At 41.8% G+C, this 20,801-nt stretch overlaps 1 protein-coding gene and 1 pseudogene across 14 annotated transcripts in view; one reads left to right on the top strand and one right to left on the bottom strand.

Annotated features, from left to right (window-relative positions):
- Positions 1 to 20,801, top strand: part of TRIM2 (tripartite motif containing 2) — a 186,177-nt gene that overhangs the window by 108,247 nt on the left and 57,129 nt on the right. For 8 of the 14 annotated variants that reach the window (XM_050792012.1, XM_050792005.1, XM_050792003.1 and 5 more), the window contains 2 exons: positions 10,061 to 10,245; positions 14,922 to 15,159. In XM_050792012.1, the coding sequence (XP_050647969.1) occupies positions 10,112 to 10,245; positions 14,922 to 15,159 (372 nt within the window). In that variant the 5' untranslated portion in view covers positions 10,061 to 10,111. Of the gene's footprint in view, positions 1 to 10,060; positions 10,246 to 14,921; positions 15,160 to 20,084; positions 20,182 to 20,801 lie in introns of those variants that run through there. The other 6 variants (XM_050792008.1, XM_050792004.1, XM_050792009.1 and 3 more) reach the window with 3 other exon arrangements.
- LOC126955826 (uncharacterized) lies at positions 5,707 to 5,801 on the bottom strand (annotated as a pseudogene).

Here is a 20,801-nt window from a genome sequence, read left to right as displayed (position 1 = left end):
TTTACCTCTTCTGTCTTCACATTCTCGACAGCCTCCATTTTTCCATTAAGTGCTTATTATTATTATTTTTAAACATTATTAATTTAAGTACTTAATTCTAATCAACAACAGAATTAAATAATGTGCTTCCTGTATACCGGGAGCAAAAAGGAGGTTCCTATTATGTAGAGCTGTGTCTCTTAGTTGTGTTGTGAAATAATTTTCTCCTTTCCCATCTTGCTAGTTTCTTCCAACCCCTAGAAAGGTACCAGCACTTAGCTCCCTTGCTGATCTCTACCTTTTTTGTGGTCCCAGAATACTTGACCTCTTTGTGTAGTCCCCAAGCAAAGCAAGGGAGGAGACCTGGCAAAGTGATGGATGTAGAGAGAGGAGACCCCAAGCATCTTGACTGTCCCAGAGTGCTGTGAGATGAATGTCTATTAGCCTGACCACTTAACATTCCACCACACAGACCCAGCTTGATCTTAACAATTGCTGCCAAAGGTGAGGCAATGGCCTTCTTTATATACTAAAGAAAGAGGTAGGGGAAATAATAAGGGGAAATATGTCTTCATGACATATCATAAAGACAAGTCAGGGGCTCAGCTTAAAAATCAGTTTCCATTTGGTAAAAACCAATTCATCTGAGGAAGCTGTCATACATCTGACTCTGAAAATAAGGAGAAAAAGAACCTTGGAGAGCTTGGACACACCCTGCCTGAAGACAAAAGTTAAAGGAGATGGCTTTTGAATGCCTTCCCCCCAAACACACACACACACACACACACACACACACACACATACATCATCATCATCATCATCAGGAAAGATAATGCATCTAGCCTTCTGATTTACAAAATGGCCCATCTGGGATAGAGGCTTGATTTAACTGGAAATGGGTCACCCTGTTTTAATTTCACTAAAGATTGTCCTCTTTTCTTCTAATTGAGACCTCAGTAACAATCCAATTCAATTGCAGGCAAATGATAATAGGCTCATGATTTTAAACATTACAAATACCTTTTTCATCGTTTTAATTTATGCCACATGTTCTGGCAGGTACAGGGTAGCATATTGTGATTTATAGATAATCCAAATGGTTCAGGATTTCCTTTCTATAAATGTACCAGAAGATTTGTAATTGCTTGGAAAGCAGATGTTTGCATGTCTGCATGAGAACAATAAAAAATGGGCCGGGCCGGGCACAGTGACTCATGCCTGTAATCCCAGCATTTTAAGAGGCCAAGGCTGGCGGATTGCTTGAGCCCAGTGGTTCGAGACCAGCCTGGCCAATATGGTGAAACCCTGTCTCTACTAAAAATACAAAAATTAGCCGGGTGTGGTGGGGCACACCTGTAATCCCAGCTAGGCTGGAGGCTGAGGTAGGAGAATCACTTGAACCTGGGAAGTGGAGGTTGTGGTGAGCTGAGATCACACCACTGTACTCCAACCTGGGAGACAGAGGGAGAATATGTCTTAGGGAGAGAAAAAGAAAAAGGCATCTTAATAAATAAATCCAACTAAAGTGGCACCAAAGAGAAGCAATAACCCAGGAATACCATAAAATTAGACAGTAGGAATGTAGTTGAGTATCTTTAGGATGATGTATAATCAAATATGTGATCTCTTACCCACAAATCACTTGTTAAAATTTTATTTTTTAGCAGAATCTTGGCCTCTGTTACCCTACCACATTCCCTAGAACAGGCAGACAAGATTTTGCCAGCTCCCTCCCCTCCTCAAGAAGAGCGATTTAACATTGGCTTTTCTCTGCCATTCTTTATTCCTGCTCTTCCTCACTGTGGTGTCAGCAATAAAGAGTCTGGATAGTTTTCTGATGGAAACGGTATAATTTGGGATGGAAATGTGGTCTAAATCTTAGAATTGTGGACATAGGCATTTTTCTTTCATTTCAGCTTCTCCTATCAAGTTCTTTTGCATTCAGTGGTTAATTTCCACCACATTGTAGGAGATTTGAGAAAGTGAGCCAGGAAAAACACCAGAGATGATGTGAGGAAAGAAACGCTGGAGCCGGATTTTTGTATGCCCAAGGATTTTGTTATGTGATCATTGAATTGCTTTTCCCACAACAAGCTCTGTTTAGTTGGCAAGCCCCCATTAATAAGGGATTTATGTGCCAACCTTTTTAGGCTTTTTATTTCCATGCATATGTGTCTGTAATTGCCCAATGGTTCTTCTTGCCCAGTGCATAGATACAGCCGATTTACCAAGACAACAGTATTGCAATAGAGAAAGAGTTTAATAAATGCAGAGCCAGCTAAGTGGAAGACTGGATTTTATTACTCAAATCAGACTTCCCCAAAATTCCAAGACAAGGGTTTTTCAAGGGTGGTTTGGTGGGCAGGGGGCTAGGGAATGGGAAGTGTTGATTGCTTGGGTCAGGGATGAAATCATAGGCGGTTGAAGCCGTCTTCTGGCTGTCTTCACTTCCTGGATGGAATTACAAAACTCGTGGAGCCAGCTTACTGCTCTGGGTGATGCCAGCTGGTCCCTCAGAATACAGGGTCTGAAAAATATCTCGAACACCAATCTTAGGTTTTACAATAGTGACTTTTTTTATTTTTTATTTTATTTATTTATTCAATAAAATCCAGACCCTGCACAATACAATAGTGATGTTATCTATAGGAGCAACTGGGGAGGGTAGGAATCTTGCTTCCTGTGGCTACAGGGCTCCTGACTGAACCATAATTCTAACCTTGTGGCTAATTTGTTAGTTTTGTGTTGTTGTTGTTGTTTTTGAGATAGAGTCTTGCTCTGTCGCCCAGGCTGGAGTGCAGTGGTGTGACTCTGCTCAATGCAAGCTCCGCCTCCCGGGTTCATGCCATCCTCCCGCCTCTGCCTCCTGAGTAGCTAGGACTACAGGTGCTCGCCACCACGCTTGGCGAATTTTTTGTATTTTTAGTACAAATGGGATTTCACTGTATTAGCCAGGATGGTCTCGATCTCCTGACCTCGTGATCTGCCTGTCTTGGCCTCCCAAAGTGCTGGGATTACAGGTGTGAGCCACCGCGCCTGGTCTTATTTGTTAGTTTTATAAAGGTGGTTTTTATCCTGAGCAAGGAGGGTCTTGTTTCAGGAACGGGCTGTTATCATTCCTGTTTTAAAGTTAAACTATAAACTAAATTGCTCCCAAAGTTAGTTTGGCCTGCATCCAGGAATAAACAAGGACAGCATGGAGGTTAGAAGGAAGATGGAGTCAGCTATGTCAGATTCCTTTCACTGTCACAGTTTTTGTATGCCAGATTTTTCTCACTGTCATAATTTTTGTGAAGGTGCTTTCATGTACTCAATAGTTCTGCTTCTTTTTCTGCATCTGTGAACATGTTAAAATATGTCACTAATGTTTACCCTCTGGATGATGGCTTATGTTGCTGAGCATTAGACTATCACATGGGAGGCTGGGCCTCCCAGGTGGTTCACGCCTGTAATCCCAGCACTTTGGGAGGCTGAAGCAAGAGGATCACTTGAGCCCAAGAGTCCAAAACCAGCTGAGCAACATAGTGGGACACCTTCTCTGCAAAAAATACAAAAATTAGCTGGGCATGGTGGTGCCCACTTGTGGTCGCAGCTACTTGGGAGGCTGAGGTGGGACTCTCACTTGAGCCTTGGAGGTGGAGGTTGCAGTGGGCTGTGATCACGTCACTGCACTGCAGTGGGCTGTGATCACGTCACTCAGACTCTCTGCCTGAGTGACAGAGAGAGACCCTGTCTTAAAAAGAAAAAAAAAGACTATCACATAGGGAAGCAGGTAATGTCCGAGGTCAGATGCAAACATTCAGATGACCAGCAACAACCATACTCTTTATCATGGAATTCAGCAAGTGCTGCTCTTTGCTGCTGCTGTGAATAAGTCCATTTCCATGTTATATTTTGCTAGTTTGATTCATTCAAAAATAATGTCTACTATGTTCCAGGACCCTTCTAGGTGCTGGAACTACTGCAGTGAATAGTCAGACACAAATCCGTGCCCTTGTGGGCCTTACATTCTAGGGGGAGGGCGGAGACGATATCAAAAATATATAAAATTGCATAGTATGTCGGAAGGCTTAGTGCCAGCAGCTATAACAAAAATGCCATAGATTGGATGACTTAAACAAAAAGAATGTATTGTTTCACAGTCCTAGAGGTTAGGAAATCTGAGATCAGGGTGCCAGCATGGTGGGTTCTAGTGAGGCCCTCTTCTGGCTTTATAGGCAGATGGCCCACATGGCAAAGAGCGGACAGAGTGGGAAAGCAGTCCCCCTCTTATCTCCTCTTACAGGGGCACTGATCCCCTCATAAGGGCTCTACCCTGATGACCTAATCACCTCCCAAAGGCCTCACCTCCTGATCCCATCACACTGGGGGTTAGGGCTTCAACATATGAATTTGGGAGGGACACAGACATGGGATCTGTAACAGGAGGTGACCAGTGCTATGGAGAAAAACCAAGCAACGACCGGGGATAGCAGCGCTAGGTAACTGGTGGCAAGATGCAGTTTTGAACAGAATGGTTGGAGTGAGCAGGTGACACTGAGCTGGACAAAGGGGAGTGAGCTTCTTTGTAAGGGGTCTTGCTGTTTGTTTTCCACAGACAGGGAACCTCGGCTAGTCATCCATATGAAAACTCTCATTGGCTAAGGTCAATGTCAGACTAATGTTGACCATTTGTATTATTTTAAAGTGGTTCTTTCTGCCTTTGCTACCATTTCCTTTCTACTGGCTTTTTGTCAATGTGTCTGATGTTAGTTCCTACATCCAAAAGCATTCGGGCTTCTTTACAGGCAAAGTCCACCCCAGGCATGTTTTCACACGGATCCCTTCAGAAGTTAGTTTTGCAACTCTCCAGCATTTAGAAGAGCAGTTCTATATTCTGATCTCTTTCATTATAGTGCACTGACTTCCACTGGTTATGTAGGTAAGAAGGGTCTCTGACAATTTAGAAAGCAAGATGGGAAAGGAGACCAGCAAAGCATCTAGATGAAACATTTGTTGCTTTTTTAATCAAGGAGACCAGAAACTGTGGTAGTGCCCCAACTCATTGATTGAAGGCTATTGTATATTGAGTGTATTCCTCATGGCATATTTGGACTGATTCAGACTTCCCACAGTGCCTATTAGCTCATTCTGTGCCTCAGTTCTTCTGAGCACATGGTCCCATTAGGAGCAGTCAAATTTTCTTCCTAGTGCCGGTATCCAGGGAAGGATATTATCCTGGCAAATTTGGGGATCTTTGGGGATTGGAAAACTTTTGTGTTGATTCTGGGAGTTCTAAAAATCCAGATGCCTTCAACAGGTCACTCGTGACAGATCTGTGATACTGTCATGATTTTAAATTAGTGTTAATGAGTAAACTTAATTAATTTACCATGCAAATTAACAATACTACAATACAGAGACTTGCTCTCACCCACTACAATAATTATCAGAAAGTTAGAATGAAATGTTTTCATTTTCGGCTTTAGAGCGCAAAATATTGGCTCAAGAAATTTCATTTAGTCAATGTATATCATTTGATTAAAACAAATTTTTTTCTTGCCCCAAATCCAAAATTGTAAGGTTAAAAAAAAGGAGGAAAATTCAGTATGATGCTTTCTCTCTGCTTTTTTCAATACCCAGCATGGCTCTGATTATTTCAAAGGGTACTATGAAAAATTTCAAAAGCTATTCAAAATAAAATTATTTTTAACTGATTTCAATGGAAAAGTTTAACATCTTTTTAAAGAAAATATGGAACACTTCACAAATTTGCATGCCATTCTTGCTCAGGGGCAATATTTTCTGTATCATTCAAATTTTAGTGCCGCCAAAGTGAGCACTCTTGCCATTTTTACTAGTTACACACATACACACACTGTCTCTAGTGAAGTGTTAAACTTACATCATTGATTTATCAGATAAGGCAGAAAACTTGAAATCTGACCTTTCTGATTCACTGATTTTACTAAACGACCTTGGGCCAGTCATTGAAACCCTGAGCATTGGTTTTGATTAAGACAGACAAGTCCATTCCTCCCCTAGTCTGATGTCATAGGGATGTGGTTAAGAAAACAGACAGGCTCCCAACATTTTGAGCCCCTGAGAGATGAGCTACTTTAGAGAAACACTCTATGGAAAGTCTAGCAGATAATGGTGGCTGATTGGATGTCATACCTACACGTTTAACTATGCAATGAGTTCTGTCTGAATGTGTCACTCTTGTATAGCAGGTGCTTCACAAGGTTCTATATGTTATTTTATTTTATTGTTTTATTTTGAGTCAGAGTCTCATTCTGTCACCCAGGCTGGAGTGCAGGGGCATGCTAACGGCTCATTGCAGCCTTGACCTCCGGAGCTCAAGCAATCCTCCCACCTCAGCCTCCTGAGCAGCTGGGACTATATATGTGTGCCACCATGCCTGGCTAATTTTTTTTTTTTTTTTTTTTTTTTGAGACAGAGTCTCACTCTGTCACCAGGCTGGAGTGTAGTGGCACGATCTGTGCTCACTGCAACCTCCGCCTCCCAGGTTCAAGCGATTCTCCTGCCTCAGCCTCCTGAGTAGCTGGGACTACAGGTGTATGCCACCACGCCCAGCTAATTTTTATATTTTTGGTAGAGATGGAGTTTTACCATGTTGACCAGGATGGTCTCGATCTCTTGACCTTGATATCTACCCACCTCGGCCTCCCAAAGTGCTGGGATTACAGGTGTGAGCCACTGCGCCCGACCTTTTTTTTTGTATTTTTTTGTAGAGATGGGGATTCACCATGTTGCCCAGGCTGCTCTTGAACTCCTGGGCTCAAGTGATCTGTTCACCTGAACTCCCAAAGTGCTGGGATTACAGGCGTGAGAGATGGCACCCAGCCTGTTTTTAAATCATACTCTTTAATGAACTTATCTAAAAGGTACAGAGTTGGAAAATGGGTGTGTCATGGTTGTAACTATACTCATATGTATAAACAGAATTTTCTGGGTTTTCTTTTTTTTTTTTTTTTTTTAGGCTAGTCAAGTGAAGCAGTGGGAGTAGAGAAGGAGCAACAAAATCTGTAACTGGTTGTGATCAGTTATCTGTAAACACCACTGCTCTTGGACCAGCCAGCAGCCAAATTTTCCTGATAAAAGTTGATAACGCTTTTTAAAAATTTGGTGACTTGGTAGGAAGGAGAACTATTATTTATATTTGGAAAAGAATGTTTTCTTTAGAAAATATAGAAGTGTTACTTCTGTAAATATGGAGTATTTCCAAGCTTTAAAAACAGGCACCAGGCCAAGTTAAACTGTCATATGTAAACCAAGCTTCTGTAGTGCAGCCTTTTTAAAACACAAGGTCAAGGGCAGTGTTGTGGTTTAAGTAGTGAAAAGGCCATGGGTTTTAGAGACATATACTCCTTGAGTTTGCATTCTGGTAAACTTCTTGACTGAGTCTGTTTTGTTTCTTTTAATCTGTAGAATAAGAATAATAGTATGACCCCTCATGCCTGTAATCCTAGCACTTTGGGAGGCTGAAGAGGGTAGATCATGAGGTCAGGAGATCGAGACCATCCTAGCTAACACGGCGAAACCCCGTCTCTACTAAAAAATACAAAAAATTAGTTGGGTGTGGTGGCGGGCGCCTGTAGTCCCAGCTACTCGGAAGGCTGAGGCAGGAGAATGGCATGAACCCGGGAGGCGGAGCTTGCAGTGAGCCAAGATCACACCACTGCACTCCAGCCTGGGTGGCAAAGCGAGACTCCATCTCAAAAAATAATAATAATAAATAATAAAGAATAGTATGACCTCCTGCCCAGGGTCATATTAAATATTAAACCTCTTTTCTTTCTTTCTTTCCCTTTATTTCATTTCCTTCCTTCCTTCCTTCTTTCTCTCTCTTTCTTTTTCTTTTGCTTCCTTTCTTCTTTCTTTTCTTTCTTCCCTTTCTTTCTTTTGTAACCACCCAACGGGTTCACCTTGCCTGCTGCCTAGACAGAGCCAATTTATCAAGACAGGGGATTGCAGTGGAGAAAGAGTAATTCACTCAGAGCCAGCTGTGCAGGAGACCAGAGTTTTATTATTACTCAAACCAGTTGGATCAGAGTTTTTAAAGATAATTTAGCAGGTAGGGGCTGGGAAAGTGGGGAGTGTTGATTGGTCAGGTTGGAGATGGAATCATAGAGAAGTCAAAGTGGGGTTTTCTTGCTGTCTTCTGCTCCTGGGTGGGATCACAGAGCTGGTTGAGCCAGATTACGGGTCTGGGTGGTGTCAGTTGATCTACTGAGTGCAGGCTCTGCAAAACATCTCAAGTACTGATCTTTGGTTTTACAATAGTGTTGTTATCCCGAAGAGCAATTTGGGGAGGTTCAGACTCTTGCAGCCAGAGGCTGCATGGCCCCTAAACCTTAATTTCTAATCTTGTAGCTAATTTGTTAGTCCTACAAAGGCAGACTGGTCCTCAGGCAAAAAGGGTCTTTTTGGAAAAGTGCTATTATCAATTTTGTTTCAGAGTCAAACTATAAACTCAATTCCTTCCCAAGGTTAGTTTAACCTATGCCCAGGAATGAACAAGGACAGCTTAAAAGTTAGAAGCAAGATGGAGCCAGTTAGGTCTGATCTCTTTCACTGCCGTAATTTTCTCAGTTATAGTTTTTGCAAAGGCAGTTTCACTTTCTCCCTCTTTTATTTTCTTTTTGTTAAAGAGTATTTCCATAGGGAATTAGAGGGCTCTGGAAGCCTTACCAAATATTTAGAAGATGAAGAGGTAAATTTTAGCTCAGCCTTGGTTTATGCCTTTGGTGTAGAAGCCAGAAATTCTTTAAGGTGGTAAAAGAAGCTGTGTTTTGTGTTGTAACTTTTTCCTCTCTTGTGCTCTCAAACTCTCTGCTGTCTTTTCTTTCTCTGTTGCCCTCTTCTGAGTCTCCTTTCCTGGCATGATCCCTAACATTTTGAAACCTGCTCTGAATTAATTCACTTCACCAGGTCTTCCAAATGCCCAGCCATGAATACCAACAGATATTTCTTTTAAATTATAGGGAACACCTCTAGCCTTGTCCCTGCCCCATAGCAAATATATTTTAGTTTCAAATCTATAAACCTTTAGTCCTAAAGAAGACACTCTGAACCATATACAAAGTTTTTAATTAAAATTCCAATTATCACCCCCATGCATATTAATAGCATGTAGGGGAGGAAAAACTTTCATTCTGCCCTCCTAGAGTATGTACCTAGGGTCTATAAATTAAAGTGACAAAAGACAGATTAACAGGAGAAAAAGGCATACACTTTTTTGATACTATTTTTAATTTTACGTTGTCAAGGGCTTCACAACCTCCTCTTTGGGTTTTACATACCATTTGGACAAAGGACAATATATTGTGGAGAACTGCCTAGACAAAAGAAAGAGGGGTTTGGACTCCTGGGGCAGTAATTTTTGGAATGTAGGGTAGATAAGGTTTGTTTAGTAAGATCATTTTGCAAGATCATCTCCATGCAGTCTTCAGTGTTTAAGAGACTTCTCTTCCTGGCTCCGGAGAGAGAGGCACCTTTACAAATGGAAATTTCCTTTACAAAAGAGAAATTTATGCCCCGCTTTTAGGCAGATGGGGAAGGGCAGAGAGGTCCTCTTCTGTCTGTTCTTTCTATATAGCTTTCAGCTCAAAATAATCCTTATATCAAAGTGACATATTTTGGTGTGACACAGTCCAACCTCTTCAACTACAATAGTTGGAAAAACATATTCAATTTTAATAAGAATATAAAAGGTAAATATATGTTTAAATATAGTCATGGCTAAAGGCATAAGCAGACATAGCTATGTAAAGTATTTATCCCCTTAGTCACCACTGCTTTGAAACCTAGCAAACATACCTCTTTGTACAACACGCCATCTTTTAATTTGTTTTGTTTGCGTGGCGAACATGTGAGGATTTTATTGATTTACAAAACAAACAACAGGGAGCTCACTGTACTCCTGTAGCAATAAAGGTTGGCTTATTGGTCATTTTGAGGTCACTAACGTTGACTTCTACCTTAATTTATAACACAATGCTTACGGTGAAAGAGCCAGTAATTGACTTGTTCATACAGATCATTATATATTTTTCTGTTTTGATTTTCTGTCTGACAGCAGCAGCGTGCAGGGTCAAAGACAGCCGGCCCCCCATGTCAGTGGTCTAGGATGGCCAGTGAAGGCACCAACATCCCAAGTCCTGTGGTGCGCCAGATTGACAAGCAGTTTCTGATTTGCAGTATATGCCTGGAACGGTACAAGAATCCCAAGGTTCTCCCCTGTCTGCACACTTTCTGCGAGAGGTAAGCCTCCTTTGTGCTTGGAGAAGGGAGTTTCACAGGCTGACCTCCTACAACCTACTGCAAGATTCTTTCCCAGAATCTACAGTTACCTTTGAGAGAAAACTAATCTCTTGTGCCTTTGCCAGACATTGAAAAACGGAATCATGAGTTGCAAATAATTTACTTTATTTCAAACCATTATAAGCAGGAGAAAGCAATCTAGTAACTACTGATTCATTTACACAAGAGATGGAGCATTAAATAAGAATGTTAAGTTGAAAAATCTTTTAAAACTTCCCTTTGTTCTTTGTGAAACAGTTTTTGTCCACAGCAGATCCCTACAGAGTGTCTTTGAGAGTCAATTAAAAAAATCTATCGTTTCCTCCCATATAACAAATCAGGTAAAACATCTGCATATATGAGTGGTTACTTCAAAGGGTATAGCTTCTTTTCCAAAGATTCTTCAGACACATATTAATGTCACATTTGAATGCTAAGATGTTTTAGATAAAGAAAAAAATATATATATATTAAATAAATTACCTGACTATGTAATTTGTTATATGTGAAAACAGACTTCCTTATTTATCTTCTTGATAGAGTATTTGCTTTTGGAGAGGGGCGTTAATCAGTTATCAAAATATACTTTTACTCCATTATTTAACTTACCATGTAAGTATAAGTTTGTTAGTAATTAGTTTATCTTACTTATAAGTATTTCCCTAGTGAAGTTATATATCTTTCTTAAAAATAAATATGGTAATTATGTTTTATAGCATTTTGTTAAATACATTTTTATCATTATTTAATATACATACTGAAAATGCTTTACTTCCTATGATAGAACTGGAAATCAGTATTTCAAATGGCTTCAAATCTATGCTGATTACCCAAATATCTGATTTAACATGTCTTTATTATCTGACTGACCATTGTTAGAGTTGATTTACTCTGCAAGGTTCAATTGCAAAAGAATAACCATATCCTTCATGGTGGTGATGGATGGAAGGAGAAGGTAGATTTGTTACTAGTAGTTGTGGCTTTTTGTTTGTTTGGGGTTGTGTGGGGTTTTGTGTGTGTGCGTGTGCTTGCATATATGGGTTTGTTTTAGTTTGTTTTAGTGGTGGTATATAGAGCACTTTTTATTTTATTCATTTTATACTTTGGCTTAAGTGCTTGGTAATTCATATTCCAAAAATAATTAGAGTGTGATTCCTCCATCCCCTTAATAGGTACACCTAAAACATGAATACCAGCTAATCGTTCATATGTCCCTGGGCACACATGATAAGATGGTTTCCTGACGTGCAGCAGTCAGCATAGCTTGGCAGACACTCTCCATAGAAGTGCGTTCAGAGCCACTCAGTCTGAGCTTGGCAGAATTGCCCCATATCCCAGGATTCAGTGTCCAGCCTATGTATTGTTTGGGTCCTACTCCCTCACCCTGACAGGTGAGAAGCAACACTCTGGCTGCCCTAGGTCTGCCCCTGCTATCTTCTTCAGGGGTCTAGCCCAACCTACTCCCACTCCCCATCCAATAGCTAGTGGTGGAGATTTGCGAGATCCTGCTACAGCAAGTCCTTACAGAATGCTCTGTGTTAAAATTGTTCCAGCCTCATGCATGTTGAGATGATTTCCTCTTCTTTTATATTTTATTTTATTTATTTATTATTTATTTACTTATTTTGAGACACGATCTCACTCTGTTACTCAGTCTAGAGTGCAGTGGCACAATCACAGTTCACTGCAGCCTCAATTTCCCAGGCTCCAGAGATCTTCCCACCTCACCTTCTTGAGTAGTTGGGACCACAGGTGCACACCACCATGCCTGACTATAGAGACAGGGCTTCTCCATGTTGCCTAGGCTGGTCTCAAACTCCTGAGCTCAAGCAATCCAATTGCCTCGGCCTCCCAAAGTGTTGGGCTTACAGGTGTGAGCCACTGCGTCCAGCTGAGAAGATTTCTGTTTGAAGGTGTTGAAGGTGCTGGCAACTTTCCTTAAAATTTTTGAGACAGAGTCTTGCTCTGTCACCAGGCCGGAGTGCAGTGGCATGATCTCAGCTCACTGCAACTTCCGCCTCCTGGGTTCAAGTGATTCTCCTGCCTCAGCCTTCCGAGTAGCTGGGACTACAGGCATACGCAACCATGCCCAGCTAATTTTTGTATTTTTAGTAGATACGGGGTTTCACTATGTTGGCCAGGACGGTCTCAATCTCTTGACCTCGTGATCTGCCCACATCAGCCTCCCAAAGTACAAGGATTACAGGCATGAGCCACTGCGCCTGGTGAGGAAATTTTTGTTTATGCTGAGACAAAACTTTACAGCTTGTCTCACTGTCGGGAGAGTGAGCTCTAGGACCCCCATGTTCAGCCTCTGCTGGACATTCACACTGGCTACTCAGTGAGCACCTTACAGCCACTCTCTTATCTCACATCTTCCAAAACAGCATCAACGGGCTTGAAGGAGAGCAAAGCCAGACACAGCTGCTGGCCCCTTGGAACTCACAGCCTAGTGGAGGAGCCAGTCATTAACACCCTAATTGCTCAGACTAATGTGAAATTAAACCAGTGACAGTTGCTATACATGAGAAGTACACAGGAAACAATATAATAGAGGAATTTGCCCTAATCAGGGAAGGCTTCCTTGCAGAAGTGATGATCATGCAGAAACCCCAATGATGAGTAAAAATTAAGCAAAGGGGAGTGAATAGCATTTGAGGTATGTGCAAAGGTGCTATAGTGGGAGGTTGCTATAGTGAGTGAGAGGTGCTACAGTGAGAGGGTTATTCAACACTGGGGAAGAACTTAAATAAGCCCACTGTGGCTGGTATGCAGCAAATGAGGGGAAGAGACAGAAAATATGTAGGTTGTAGGCCATATGAGATGTGTAATCTATGTTGCCATGTATGTATTTTTGTCTTTGTTGTAAGAGCAGTGAAAGTGGAAACCATGGCAAGGCTTTCATCTCAGATGGTGTGGGAGGGAGATTTAAATGACTAACTTTGAGTTTTGAGAAGGTCACTCTGGTTGCAATGTGGAGAAGTGTTAGAGGGTACAAGGATGGTAATATAGCAGGGGATGAAGAAAACTGGAGAGGTTAGAAAGATATGTAGGCATTGACATGCTTTGGTGGTGGGTTGGATATGGGAAATGAAGAATAGTAAGGGAGTTACTGTTTTAAGAATGACTCCTAGTTTCTGGTTTGTTTAAATAAATGGATGGAGGTGCTATTCATCAAGAATGGCAGAGGATACAGTCTGGGAGCAGATCTTGGGTTTGGTTTTGTTCATGTTGAGTTTTAGGACCTGCAAGACATCTAAGAAAAGATGTCAAGAAGTCAGCTAATGGGGCTCAAAGGAGATGCCTGTGGGAAGAAATATAATTGTGGGAGCCTTATGCTTGTAGCCACACATGTGATGTGAATATAATATTCCAGAAAGAGAAGAGGTCTTATGATGAATGGAACCTTGATTAACTCAAAACTGTACTGACTCAGAAAAGATAGAGCAGACAGGAGAACCTTGTGAGTGTGGTGTCATACAGTCAAGGGAAGAGAAATTTTTCAATAAAAAGGAAGGTGAGCAGAGCAATAGTCAAGCTTAATGATACTTCCCAGAAGTCTAGTAAGGTAAAATTGAAAAACATCTGCTGCATTCAGGCGTCATTAATGACCTTAGCAAAAGCTGTTTCATGTCTGGTATTGGTTCAGGGCTAGCTACCTCTGTGACGTAGAGAAGATCAGTGAATGTCTCTGATGTCAGGTCTATTCAGCTGCAAAATAAGGGGAATGGGGCTAGGTTGGTGTGTTTTGAATTGTTTGGCTAGGTACTGGAAAAATTGTATAGTCTGATTATTGAGAGCTTAAGATTATGGTGCCAAACTGCCTGTGTTTGAATTTGTACTCTGCCCCCGGCCAGCTAAGTATCTTGGACAAGTACCCCGGCCTGTCTCTGTCTGTTTCATCATGTGTCTCAAGGAATCATAACAGTAACTACCTCATAGGCTCTTTGGAAGTACTTTGAATTCAATGAGCAGCATATGTGTGAGTCATTATTAGTGACACACTTCTTTAACTAAATGAGTTAAGTTGATACCTGTTGAGTAGAGACAAGGAGAAGAAATGGTGTGGCTCTGACTCTGGGTGTCCCATCCTTGCTTCAAGCAAACCTTTCCACTTTGATGTGTTTTTCATATCTCATTATGATTTTGTATGTAAGAAGAATTTCATTGCTAACAAAAATATTTGATGTGTTTCTTCCATTTTCAAAGTCCACACATTTGTGAGCCCACTGCTAGATATTGTGAGCCAGTGCTTCTCAAACTTTAACATGTATGCAAATCACATGGGGAGCTGACTCAGCCGGTGTCAGATAGGGTCTAAGATTCTGCATTTCTACCAAATGCACCCCCCAGGGAGGCTGAGGCTGCTCATCCCTGGACCACACTTTATGTGCCAAGCCTCTGGAAAACACTACAAAGGCCAATGACTTTTTTTTCCTTGAGCATAATCATTTGCCTGATTAGTGTGAGTACAGCTTACCTGTTGGTTTCTGAAATATTATTTTTCTAGTAAAGGAGACTGGGATGGGAGTTTCTGCCAAATACCTTGTGTAGTCGCTGAGAACATATATGGTATCTGTGAGAAGTGGTGGTTTTGCACTGTGCTAAGTGTCCCTCCACCTCTGCTTCTGCAACAGGTGCCTGCAGAACTACATTCCCGCCCACAGTTTAACCCTCTCCTGCCCAGTGTGCCGCCAGACCTCCATCCTGCCCGAGAAAGGGGTGGCTGCGCTCCAGAACAATTTCTTCATCACAAACCTGATGGACGTGCTGCAGCGAACTCCAGGCAGCAACGTTGAGGAGTCTTCCATCCTGGAGACAGTCACTGCTGTGGCTGCGGGAAAGCCTCTCTCTTGCCCAAACCACGATGGGAATGTAAGTGGCTCGGATAGCAGATACTGCCCCGGGAGCATGACTACTGTGGCCTTGGGGAGGCTTTGGGCACATCAGAGATTACACATCGAAACAGAACTCCATCTGGAAAAATGAGTAATTAAAAAAGATTTTACCAGCCCTCAGACTACTTTACCTGCTCGCTTTCTTTGACCAGAACTATTTAAATAACGAAATCAATCTCCACTGTGTCTCCTTCATACATATTGTTGGTATCCCCAGGAGAGCAAACCAGTAGCTATTTGCAAGCTGGGCATACTTTGACCTACATAAACATCTGTGTAATAAATTATGGATACAGATTTAACAATGGATAAGTTCTGCAAGTTGAGAATGATTGTTAAAATGTTAATTGGAGTTCTTTATTTTTCTTGGGAGGGATATAGTAACATCTTGATAAATGTCAACTTTAAAATTTTTTAATTAATGACTTTATATTCATCTCATTTGTATATTGGTCACTTCAAAAGTATTTGAAACTGCTTAAAATAGAAGGCCCAGGTATAATAAAACCACTAAGACAAGCAAGCAGTCATTAGAGCAAAGCAATTCTTATTAGCCACACTACTGTTTATTTACCTCATCTCCCAGCATGCTCTCTGCATGCTGTGCTGGAGCCTCACCAGCCTCCTAGAACCTGCCAAATGGTTTCCCTCCTCAGGGCCTGGCTGTTCTGTTCCTTCTGCCTGGGTTGCTCTTTGTTCCCTCTTTATGTGACGAGCTCATTCTCTTCCTTGAAGTCTCACTGCAAATTTCTCCTGCACACAGCAGTCTTCTCCACCTGTACCATCTAACACAGGTCACCTCTTACAGCCGGTTACCCTCCATCATGTCCCTTCTTTCTTTCCTCCCTGGCGCTCACTGTAGTCTGCCTGCCATCAACTGTGTATTTGTGTACTTATTAGTCCTGGCTTTCCCTCTAGAATGTGAGCTCTGGGAGGGCAAGGACCTGTCATTAGACCCCTAGCACTGAGGGCAGTGTCTTATACATAGAAGTCAATACATATTTGTTGAACAAATTTGCCAGACACCGTATTTGGCTCCTTAAACCCCCCTCTGCAAAGTAGTTGTTAGTTACTTTCACTTTATAGATGAAGAAACTGAGGCTGGAAAAGTTTAAGTCACAAAGCTTGCTGGGCACATCATAAAAGCTAGCCCTGGAGGAAATAGCATCCTCAGCCTTCTGGTAGCCAAAACAAGAGAAGGACACCATGACTTACACATCTGGAGCGATTTAATTGAAAGCACACCAGACTATTAATAACTATCAGTTTTCCATGCATTGTACGCCAAGGGAAATTGATCGTGTAAATTTTGTAAAAAGAACTTTTAAATGCTGCCTTTGAAAGCAGTTTGAGTATTTTCTTCATGACCGCTTCTCACACTGGCACTTAGTGAATGCTGAGGCTGTCTTTGCCTGGAGCTTGCACTCTAAGTACTAGTTCTGGTAAGGTATTTCTATCAGGTGTAAGAGTGCCCCTTAAAATGAGGCTCTCGGGAGACGTGACTTGATAGAGGAGTAAAGTCTTAGAAACATTAGATTGTTCTGTTTTTTATGGGTTTTTCAGTTTTTGTTTTTGTTTCTGAGATGGGGTCTCGATCTGTCATCCAGGCTGCAGCAACACGTTCATGGCTCACTGAAGCCTCATCTTCCTGGCTTAAGCGATGTTCCCACCTCAGTCCCGTCCTCTGCCCCAGTATCTGGGACTACAGGTGCATGCCACCAAGCCCAGCTAATTTTTGTATTTTCTGTAGAGACAGGTTTCACTATGTTGCACAGGCTGGTCTCAAACTCCTGGGCTCAAGTGATTCACCTGCCTTGGCCTCCCAAAGTGCTGAAATTACAGGTGTGTGCCACTGTGCCCGGCCGAGCTAATATTTCTGACTGTCATTATTTCTCATTCTACATGAAGCCCCTTCACATCCCAAATTTGCACCAGTGTCTCTAGTAGGTCTCCTGATGTTTCTAAGGGCCAGACATGGTGGCTCATGCCTGTAATTCCAGCACTTTGGGAGGCTGAGGCAAGCCAATTGCTTGAGCCCAGGAGTTTGAGACCAGGCTGGGCAACATGGCAAAACCCCACCTCTACCAAAAATACAAAAATCAGCTGGGCATGAGGGGGGTGCACCTGTAGTCCCAGCTACTTGGAGGCTGAGGTAGGAGGATCCTGTGGGCCCAGACGTTGAGGCTGCAGTGAGCCATGATTGCCGACCTGGGCGACAGAGCAAGACTCTGTCTCAAAAAAAAAATTAAGAAAAAATAAATAAATGTTACCTCCGTAAGTGAGAATGTCATGAAATTCAGGCAACAGCTTGTAGCTCAAGGAAGCAACTAGAACATGGAGACAGGGGAGGTGAGGATGAGGCACAGGTGGGCCTGAAAAGAAAGATGGAGAAAGATTGGGATGAGCTGTGAATGTCATTAAGAACATGTTTGATGTCAATTTCTTAAATTGCAAAAGCATCAAAGCCTTCCGAACAGGAGATAGGTATTTTATTGACATTTTGGAGGAATGGGGTGGCAGACACTAAAGGCTGGGAAACCAATTATGAGTTTACTGAATTGTCCAAATGAGAGATAAGAGGTAGAACTAGAATAGCATCTGTGGGCCTGGAGAAGAGAGCGTGAATTTCAGAGAAAAGAGTACTCTTTGACTCAAGAATCTGCCTCCCACAAATAAAAAGGCATGTGCTAAAGTCTGTTAAGCTAAGCTATTAAGATCGTGAGAACTTCAGCAACTAAAATTAGTCTTACACTAGGTCACAAAGAAAATATCACTATATTTTCCCATTGTGTAAATCAAGTTCCTGCCCTACAATGCACTAAAATTACATTAGTAACACATGTTTATGGGGAAAAAACAAATCTCCTTTAAAAGTTAGTAATTATTTAATCAGAGAAAATAATAGAAAATTGGACTATTTACAAAATATTGGAAGTGGAAACTTTTTCTATCAAATGTGTAGGGTCAAATCTCTACCCAGGAAATTTTATAGGTTTAAGTATTTTCCTTTATTTAAAAAGAATTCCAGCCTGGGCAACATAGTGAGTCCTCATCCCTACCAAAAAAATCAAAACATGAGGCCGAGCACGGTGGCTCATACCTGTAATCTCAGCACTTTGGGAGGCCCAGACGGGTGGATCACCTGAGGTCAGGAGTTCAAGACCAGCCTGGCCAACATGTTAAAACCCCGTCTCTACTAAAAATACAAAAATTAGCTGGGTGTGGTGGCACATGCCTGTAGTCGCAGCTACTTGGGAGGCTGAGGCAGGAGAATTGTTTCAACCTGGGAGGCAGAGATTGCAGTGAGCCAAGATCGTGCCACTGCACTCCAGCATGAGCAACAGAGTGAGACTCTGTCTCAAAAAAAAAAAAAAAAAAAGGTTGGGGGGTGGGCAGGAGGATTGCTTGAGCCCAGAAGGTCGAGGCAGCAATGAGCTGTGATCGTGCCAAAGTACTCCTGCTTGGGTGACAAAGCAAGACCCTGCCCCTACCCCCACCCCCCCAAAAAAGAATTCAACTCAAGTTAGGAAAAGAGAAAATAAACATATAGAACATATACAAAGAAAGAAAAGAACAGAAATATCTATACATAGTATAGTATGTTTATTAAATACATAGTATATACATTTCTGTATTTTAGGAAAAGCTAGAAAGGTCTCCCATTTCATTTGTGATAATTTGTGATATGCTTATAACCCTGATACCAAAACTTAATGAAGATAGAACAAAAAGAAAATCATTAGTAGCTTAATTTATGACATTAGCTGTAAAATTAATAAATAAAATACCCCAGCAAATTCCTTTTTTTTTTTTTTTTTGGCTAGGTCTCACTTTATCACCAAGGCTAGAGTGCAGTGGCACTGTCTATCATGGTTTACTGTGACCTCCAACTCCAGGGCTCCAGTGATACCCCTGCCTCAGCCTCCAGAGTAGCTGGGACTACAGGCGCATGCTACCATGCCTGTCTAATTCTTTAAGTTTTTATTGAGACAAGGTCTTATGTTGCCCAGGCTAGTTGCAAACTCCTGGCCTCAAGGGATCCTTCCACCTCAAGGGACCTCCCAAAAGTGCTAGGATTACAGGCACGAGCCGCTATGTCCAGCCCCTCAGCAAATTCTATTTTTTCTTTTTTTTTTTTTGAGACAGAGTGTCTCTCTGTTGCCCAGGCTGGAGTGCAGTGGCATGATCTTGGCTCACTGCAAGCTCTGCCTCCTGGGTTCACGCCATTCTCCTGCCTCAGCCTCCCAAGTAGCTGGGACTACAGATACCCGCCACCATGCTCGGCTACTTTTTTGTATTTTTAGTAGAGATGGGGTTTCACCGTGTTAGCCAGGATGGTCTCAATCTTCTGACCTCGTGATCCGCCTGCCTCGGCCTCCCAAAGTGCTGGGATTACAGGCATGAGCCACCCGCCTGGCCTGCAAATTCTTAATATGTAAAAACACTTACAAATTAAGAAAAATATGAGCATCATAAAAGAAAATGAGCAAAGAACTCAGAAAATCCACAGAGGATATATAAATGCCTAAAAATCATACATGGAAAAATGTCAAGCTTCACAAATAATCAGTTCTTCTCAAATTAACTACAAATTTTTTAAAAGGTAGTAACCAGCGCTCTTAAGGGTATATGTATGGTGAGACATTTTCATATGCTGTGGGTGGAAGGGTAAATTGCTCTTCAGAAAGTTTATGTCAATTTGACAAAATATAATGAGTATTTTACACAACCTCTCATTTTTTAATCCAGTAATTCCATCAGTGGAAATATTTCTAAGGAAATAGCTAGAGCGGAGGATAAAATTCAAAAATTGGAAATAATCTAAATGTGCAACATTAGGGGGCAAGAATCCTTGGAAAATTAGCAGCATGTGCCTTAAATAATTCTATTGTTTGATTATAGATTGTAGAAGTTCATTGCTGCTGTTTTGAAACAGAAGTCTTCATTATTCAAGCCAAATGCATGCAATGTTCCAGATAAATTGCTGCAGTTAGTTGCTGTGAGTAGATCTTTAAAAACAATCCAAGCATCTGAAGGTTAATAAAATCAAGTCATTAACAATAAAGCAGGGTGCTACCATCCCCACTGTCTGATGCTGATTGGCACGGGTGAATGAAAGCCTGTCATCAACTTTAAGTGCTGCGACACTATCTGTCTTCTAATTAAACTGCCATGGTGGCATTGTTCAAATACAAAAGAAAAAGGAGAATAATGGCCAGTGATCTAACAGGTTCTTTGCACTTAAAGCAGACACTTGAGCTCATGCTTCCTGGTCCCTGGAACACAAATGATCATTAAACCCTGTTATTGGTTGCTTAGGCACCTGACTATCAAGGGTGTCAAAGGTGCAAAGGAGAGGTCCTCATTAAGACTGCCCTGCCGCTAACAAGTTTCCACTTCGCTAACAAGTTTCCACTTCCACTAACAAGTTTCTGCTTCCATATCAGGATCAACTGTCAGTTCCCTTAAGAAGCCTCAGGGTTGGCTGCAAGGCCCTGACCCTCCTTTTTGCATGTTAGGAATGCATAGGATCCCGCCAATCTCTTCTGGTGAACAGAAGCGGTGACTATCCATCAACAAGCTCATCCCGGCTTTTGGCCTGCCCACCCACCCCGGGCC

The sequence above is a fragment of the Macaca thibetana genome, chromosome 5, assembly GCF_024542745.1.
Source record: "Macaca thibetana thibetana isolate TM-01 chromosome 5, ASM2454274v1, whole genome shotgun sequence".
NCBI classification, from domain to species: domain Eukaryota; kingdom Metazoa; phylum Chordata; class Mammalia; order Primates; family Cercopithecidae; genus Macaca; species Macaca thibetana.
Note: the sequence above shows the minus strand (reverse complement) of the source record. Positions and strands in the feature narration are given on the sequence as shown.